Genomic DNA, 7,959 nt, shown 5'->3' with positions numbered 1-7,959 from the left:
TTTTGTATTTCTTCGAATGACCGAATTATGTATACGTTAAAAGGGCACGTTCATTGACAAAGTGTTGCTATTCGGTTGACAGCCAAGAAAACGTAGGGTTGCAAGTTCAATTTTGACATTGTGAAATTTGGTTGAGGAATGACAATAACAAGTTGCTGGTACTGTCGTAGCGAATAATAAGCTGGTTATTAGCAAGTTATGCGGGCTGAAGTCTAGTGTCCGGGAGTGTTTGAATGCTATTAAACAGTACAAGCTGTCATTAGCAAACCAACTTAAATCAATATATAACTTTTGTTATTTAAATAATTGCATGAATAACGCAACAGTATAGAAAATATTAACCGCAGTCACAAAATATATTTGATTAATTCAGCAAATTTACTTTGGATTGTATATTTAGTATACCTTCAGGGACCTATTATCATTTATAAATCATTCATAAGTACAGTGGAACCTCTTTTAAGGGGACATCTTTGGGACCTAAGTGTCCCCTTAACACATTTCTACTTTCATAAAATGTTTTAAAATAAATTTCAAGTTTAATCGATTACAGATAATTCAGTTTGAATAAAATGTTTTTGTGGTGAACTTAGCCTAATAATTTTACTAAATAATTCAAGTTTTATTGTGACTACAGTAGTTTTTATATATTACATAATGTATTACCATCATTTAAAGCAACATGTATGAATTCCTTGATCGCTAAAAAGCAGATTAGATTTGGTCAAGAAATGTCAAATTTATTTATTTAACAACCGCTACATTCTTCTTCTGTTACAATAAAAATGTCCTAAAAGGGAAAAGACTAATTTGCTTTTTTGAACAAAAATGTTATTTTACGATGATTTCTTCATAAAAACTGTAAAAATTGCTTTCGGAAAATTGTAGTCACCTAAAGAGTAATCAAATTCAATTAATTTACAATATGTATTTGTCATCTTTCAGGAATAAAATCCCTGGAAAATATTATTGATTTCTATGTATCCTGATTGTTGTAGCCACAAAATCAATTATGTTTTTAGTGGAAAAAATTATATTTATTTACAACAGCTGAAATATAACATTGTCTACTTATTCCATAACTATTTTTATACCAAGATAATTGTATGTTACACCAGTGTAATATAAATGCTTTTATGTTTGTCTATAAAATTATTAATTTATATATTTTGTTGTTAATCTTCACTCAGTTTTGTTTATTTACTTATACCATAATTATCTTTTTTTTCCATTTTAATTAAAATTAGAATCAATTGTAATAAAATAATTTATGTGACGTTTATGGTCATAAAAAATGTGGATAATTCAAAAGTAATTTTTTGTTATCACTTGTGCATTTGTGTGTATATTGTGGGTGAACTGTTTCATGGCAAAATGTACTTGCACCGCCCGTGAGGTTGACAATTTACTGTACATGAAATGTACAACAAATTACATAGAAGAAAGGAGGGAAATAATTGATTATAGTGAATAATTCTACTTCTCTGTTTTTATATTGTAATGATTTATATATTATGTTTCTGTGTAATAATATTCTTTCAAATATATAATTTTTTTAGCATAAAATAAATGATTTCTTGTTGAATTGTTAGACTGTTTTGTATTAAGTAGATGTAGCTACTCGTATCAGGTCATACTCATTTTTAAACGAGTGTGTATATCTATTTAAAACATACCAGTCGACTATGACAATTGTAAGCCTACTGTTAATGTCGGTCTGTGAACAAAAGACTTTGAAATGTAAACAAAACCTTGTATATTATACTGAACAGAAATCATGTATTATTATTATTACTATTATTATCAGAAATGAACATACGATTATTAAAGATAATGTTTTATGTAACTTTGTTTTCGTGTTTTAATATCACTCAAAATTGTTTAAGTCCATTATTAGTAGTTACCGAAAATCACAAATGTAAGCCTATACATTGTTTTGTAATGCTACTGCTAGTGCCTTTTCGGTAACAAAATATAATTTATGCAAGAGAAACACTCATAAAGTTGTAAACAAAATAGGCGTCCTATCTGCCTTGACATCATTGTCAATCTGTGACCAGGATTCGAACCTGGGTTTTTACGGCCACAACGCACTAACCACTATACGATCATGGCGAGCTATGTTACAACCGTTAATGTAGAAAACGCCAGCTAATGTCGAAACAACCGTTAATGTAGAACAACCCACCGCTTATGTAGTAAAACCCACCGCTTATGTAGAAACACCAACAGCTTATGTAGTAAATAAAAATCAACACCAGCTAATGTAGAAACAGTCAACAGCTTATGTAGTAACGAAAATTGCCTCCCAGCTTATGTAGTTACTATCGCCAGATAATGTAGAAAATGTTATATATTTTACAAAAATGTCTCATTTATGTGCAAATGCATCGATCTTTACTTAGCTATCAGTCTTTCCACCTCTCGTAAGCAACCAACTTTCTAAAACGATCACACATCGTAAGCAACCATCTCTGTTAAGGGACCGCTTCTCATAATCGACCACCTCTCGTAAGGGATCACCTCCTCTCATAAGGGACCACTTCTCATAATCGACCACCTCTCGTAAGCGACCACCTCTCTTAAGGACCACACCTCTCGTAAATGACCACCTCTTTTAAGGGACCACGACCTCTTTCTCTCTATTAAAGGACCGCTTCTCATAATCGTCAGTGACGACTCTTTTAAAGGACCACCTCTCTTAACGACCCCACCTCTCGTAATTGACGACCTCTTTTAAAGGACCACCATCTCTATTAAGGGACTGCTTCTCATAATCGACCAACTTCCATCACAATGACCTCTCGAAAGTGACCACCTCTATTGCGACGACCACTGTCTCTGTTAAGGGACCGCTTCTTATCATTGACCACTTCCGAGAGGTGGTCGATTATGATAAATGGTCCCTTAAAAGAGACGGTGGTCGTTCAATAGAGGTGGTCACTTACCAGAGGTCGTTGTAACGGGAGATAGTCGATTATGAGAAGCGGTCCTTTAATAGAGAGAAAGAGGTCGTGGTCTCTTAAAAGAGGTAGTCATTTACGAGAGGTGTGGTCGTTAAGTGAGGTGGTCGCTTACGAGAGGTGGTCGATTATGAAAAGCGGTTCCTTATGAGAGGAGGTGATTACTTACGAGAGGTGGTCTATTATAAGCAGTGGTCCCTTAATAATGGAAACGGTGGACGTTCAATAGAGGTGGTCACTTACCAGAGGTCGTTGTGACGGGAGATAGTCGATTATGAGAAGCGGTCCTTTAATAGAGAGAAAGAGGTCGTGGTCCCTTAAAAGAGGATGTCATTTACGAGAGGTGTGGTCGTTAAGAGAGGTGGTCGCTTACGAGAGGTGGAAAGACTGATAGCTAAGTAAAGATCGATGCTTGCACATGAATTATAGACATTTTTGTAAAATATATAACATTTTCTACATTAGCTGGCGATAGTAACTACATAAGCTGGGAGGCAATTTTCGTTACTACATAAGCTGTTGACTGTTTCTACATTAGCTGGTGTTGATTTTTATTTACTACATAAGCTGTTGGTGTTTCTACATAAGCTGGCGGTTTTACTACATAAGCGGTGGATTGTTCTACATTAACGGTTGTTTCGACATTAGCTGGCGTTTTCTACATTAGCGGTTGTAACAAGCTACGCAGAACAGACATTTTGCTTCGTCAACAAAAATATATGTGTAACTCTTCTAATGTAGATAGAAAATATACTATTATTTAAAGAAAACAAAACACGGCAATCGTAAAGTTTTAAACAAAAAACGCGCACTGAATGCCGTGACCAGGATTCGAACCTGGGTTATTGCGGCCACAACGCAATGTACTGACCACTATACGATCACGGCGAGCTACATAGGACAGACATTTGCTCCAACTACAAAAATATAATGTGTAACTCTTCTAATGTAGATCGAAAATAATATTATTTAAAGAAAACAAAATTCGGCACTCGTAAAGTTTTAAACAAAAAAACTCGTAAATGCCGTGACCAGGATTCGAACCTGGGTTATTGTGGCCACAACGCAATGTACTAACCACTATACGATCACGGCGGGCTACGCAGAACAGACATTTTCTTTTACTACAAAAATATATGTGTAACTCTTCTAATGTAGATAAAAAGTAATACGAGTCGACTTCAGATAGTTTTTAGGTCGTTGGGAGAACTTTAAACATGCTTAATTTTCTCCCGAGACGAGACGACTCGTCGGGCCTCATTGTACGACGTGGAGTTGACCTTTATACGACCACGTAGCTTCGTATACGGACAGACGTTTGTTTTATTTCTATAGGCCTACTAATGTAAATAACAAATACATTTATGCAAAAAAAAAAAAAATACGGTGCTCATGGAATGGGATGATATTTGTTAAAAATCTGCCGTTAAAATTAGCTAGTACATCGATAGTAGCTAGTTCAACATTTATATTCGAAATGCAGTTGTGACAGTTTAAAATATAAAGTTTTATGATACATAGTATTTTAGAATGTTGGTTGATTGACTAACGCATTTTTCTGCATACCAGTATATGTATGGCGGCCCTGTCAAATATAAACTTTACAGGGTAGTTAAAAAAACCGTTAGTAAATATTTGCATATTGCATCGCATCCGGCAAAGTCTACTAATAATACTGCTTGTTTACATTGTTGTACAATTACTGTTATTGCCCATATTATGTTTTTATAAATTGTCATTATACAGGTTATAGTTGTCTTATTCATATCGTATTGATCACGTTCCTCTCGCATGCAAAACGAACGATGAGATAGCAGGCCTATCTCCTGTTCATCACATTGACTCTGTACGATATCGTGGAATGCATAATGACATATGTCACTTTCTTCCTCTGTCAAACACAGGTTTACCCGTTGGCCAGTGTTTGAGTTGGCAGATGGGATAATTTTCGAATAAGTTTTTCGAATTTGAAGAATCACTGGAACAAGCTTCATATAGCTTAAGCTTGGTTCCTACTAGCACGCAACGTAAAGACGTAAACCGCAACGCAAGCGAATTCACCAATCAAAGGCTAGGCTTATTCCAACTGTTGCTTGTGATTGGTCAATTTGTTTGCGTTGCGGCTTACGTCCTTGCGTTGCATCCTAGTGAGAACCAAGCTTTAATCTCTGTCTACACTATCAAACAAGTTTGACAAAAAATGTGATGTGCCCAAATTTGGTAGTGATATGCCAAAATATGGTAGTGATATGACATCATCATATCCATATATGGGCACATCACATTTTGTTGTCACATCAAGTTTGATAGTGTAGACAGAGCTTTGGACGTCAAAACAAAATTAGGGGTCTTTTTTTGGTTTCCGGCATGGACTTTTTGTGCATAATATAAATTATTAAAAGTTGCAAAACACCCAAAAACAAATTAAAAACAATTAGCGCACACAATTTTTCCCTAAACTTCTTTAGTTTTATTACTTTGAACACCAAGGTTTTATAATACCAGAAAGTCAGTTAAACTTATATTTGAAAACGGTCGTGAGACGCATAATGCTTTTACGTCCGTAATGGAAATGCAAAACATCTGCGTTCTCTCTTCGTGACGTAACGTAAAACGTAATCTCAAACGAGACAAACGCCAACGATTGTAACGTTCCGTTCAGTGCATGATGTATACAGCATGGTAAGCATAGTATGCTACTAGTTGTTATTATCCTTTATCCTTATATGCTTTTGACTAGGTAAAAGATTGAATATAGTTTAACACTACAAAGCTAATACATGTTTTTCTAAGATACAATAATACTAATAATATAATAGTACAACAGAATAATTAGCATTATTCTGAGAGTTACAGTAGTTCTAAATAGACGGCCGCCGGTAATAGCATAGTACAATTGAATGATAATATTCATGCAAAAGTTTAGTTTGGAACAAAGGATAAAATAATAATTAATGTTATAATAATAAATCAATAAAAAATAAATAAATAAAATAGATCATCAACGTATGCGGGCATGACGTAAAATTTCATACATAATATACGTCACATAATGTACGTGACTACTAAATGATATATTTTCTTTGAATTAAATTTAATGGGATAAACTTATCATCTATATAGGCTTTTATAGTAAATGTCCATTCACTGAACTTCGCCTAGATCCACACACGAAACATATTAAACACTTTCAATTTATAAAAAAATAGATAAATTTATTGATTGGCTTACACACGAGACGAAAGCGCGACATTTAATCTACAACGCGTTTTGATTAAACGGAAAGATGATCAAATTCACTATTGTCCTGTGTGCTAGGCCACACCTGCTTGGGTCCATTCCACTGCGTAATACCGTACGTAAATCCCTCTGAGCGTTCTTTTTTGTAACCTAAACAATGCGAAACGTAACGTACTCCCTGGATACTACGATCACGATTACGATGTTGGTGTCCGTAAACGTGAACGTCGGCACCGGCGTCGCGTAACTGATCATCTAGAGTGTTACAGCCTGCGTAGCGCGTAAAATTAAACCCTTTAACGGCACCTTGACGCTTCGGCAGGCAGCATGGTAGGCCTAAATGCTGTCTCTCCTTCTTCACTTTCTGGTCGTCATCGCTGTTGGCTCGTATAAGTTCCATACGTGGAACAAAATGACTAAACGTGATGACTGGTGCATCGTATGAACGTTCCACGCGATCTTTATTTTGTTCGGCGAAATATCGTGATCTTGATTTACCCATATTCGTCGGCCATTTACACATATGGTTGTCCATCCATAACGTTTTCGTTAGGTTGACGTCTTCGTAGCTGCCTGGAACATAAAGTGAATCTCGCCTGTCTTCCTCCGGCGTTGTGTACCAAGAAAAAAGAGGGACAATCCACACCGAACCATCGGAACTGTTTATTTTCTTTGGGTCAGTGTGGATTCCGTTCTTTTTACACATCTCGATGATGCGATTGAACTTTGTGATACTAGAGTCCTTACAGGTCTTATCCCTAATCCACAGTTCATGGTTCCCTAAAAATAATATTAATAATAAAGTATATTAGGCTTTGTGTACTTTCAAATGAAATTTTGCAAATGAATTTAAATCGCTAACATACGCCCCGCATAGTATCGTATTTTTATAGTAAAAAAATTAACAAATTCAAAGACGCACCTGGTACAAAAAACACTTCTTTAAACTTTTTCTTGAGGCTGACAAGAGTTGTTTTAAGAAGGTTTAAACAATCCGTAACATCGCCTGCCACAAGGAGTACGTCCTCCTGGTAACGAGAGAACGAAAGCTCCTCGACCCATTTAAGATTGTCTGGGTGATCGACATGAAGGTCTGATATTGCATAGACACGACTCATCGTTGACAGTCTTGTTTTTAGAACCGGATGGAGATGACGGAAGGGCGGCGACGACGGCGGCTTTTCCGGAGCATACGGAGCGGTTGCCTTGGCTGTAGAAACTAGACAACGAAGGACTTAACGGACATAACTTTTCTTTTATATGTACATATACCCTTATATTTATGATTTATTATGAATAGTGATTCAATGGTGCTGGTAGATAAAAACATACTTTAATATAAATTATGATTATTAATGAAGTTGTGTTGTTATTTATAACTGTCCAATCAAAAGATTTTATTATCGAGACTATGACGTCGTAAAACATTCAGCCAATAGGAAGACGATATCGATCCGCTTTTTATAAACACGCACATGTCGGCCAAATACACATTTCCGATTTGTTGTGGTGAAGTGCCAACAGTCTAGTCGCGGTGTGGTGGGTGGTCTGTACACGCACTTCCTGAAGGCTATGCGCATCCACTTTACGCGCGTATCAGCTACACGCGTACGCGTTTCCGTTTCTATAAATAAACTTGTGTTGAACTGAAACAATAGTGACTGTAATGTAACAGGGTAGCAAGCAGTATTATTAAATTTCTATAAAATTGAGAGTATACTAAAAATAACTATTATATCTTTGGCAATATACATTT

At 35.7% G+C, this 7,959-nt stretch overlaps 1 protein-coding gene and 2 non-coding genes across 3 annotated transcripts; all 3 read right to left on the bottom strand.

The window, feature by feature from the left end:
* Positions 1-3,779: 3,779 nt before the first annotated feature.
* On the bottom strand, positions 3,780-3,851 carry Trnah-gug (transfer RNA histidin (anticodon GUG)). Its single transcript has one exon. It is a non-coding gene; the product is annotated as a tRNA-His (tRNA).
* A 135-nt stretch (positions 3,852-3,986) lies between these two features.
* On the bottom strand, positions 3,987-4,058 carry Trnah-gug (transfer RNA histidin (anticodon GUG)). The gene has a single exon. It is a non-coding gene; the product is annotated as a tRNA-His (tRNA).
* Positions 4,059-5,420: 1,362 nt separating this feature from the next.
* LOC144837499 (acyl-carrier-protein phosphodiesterase PptH-like) lies at positions 5,421-7,442 on the bottom strand. Its single transcript, XM_078692645.1, has 2 exons — positions 7,126-7,442; positions 5,421-6,983 (listed from the first exon to the last, which is right to left on the bottom strand). The coding sequence occupies exons 1-2, from the start codon at positions 7,319-7,321 to the stop codon at positions 6,238-6,240; spliced, it is 942 nt and encodes a 313-aa protein (XP_078548771.1). The 5' UTR covers positions 7,322-7,442; the 3' UTR covers positions 5,421-6,237.
* Between the last annotated feature and the right edge of the window lie 517 nt (positions 7,443-7,959).

Source organism: Antedon bifida, chromosome 3, assembly GCF_963402885.1.
Source record: "Antedon bifida chromosome 3, ecAntBifi1.1, whole genome shotgun sequence".
In the NCBI taxonomy this organism is placed as follows: Eukaryota; Metazoa; Echinodermata; class Crinoidea; order Comatulida; family Antedonidae; genus Antedon; species Antedon bifida.
The sequence above is the reverse complement of the archived record's forward strand: the minus strand, read 5'-3'. Positions and strand labels throughout refer to the sequence as shown.

Bases quoted from the DNA above. Each gene is read 5' to 3' on its own strand.
- LOC144837499 (XM_078692645.1), bottom strand. From the start codon at position 7,321: ATGAGTCGTGTCTATGCAATATCAGACCTTCATGTCGATCACCCAGAC. The intron at 6,984-7,125 runs GTGCGTCTTTGA...TATTATTTTTAG, and splicing joins AGAAGTGTTTTTTGTACCAG to GGAACCATGAACTGTGGATT.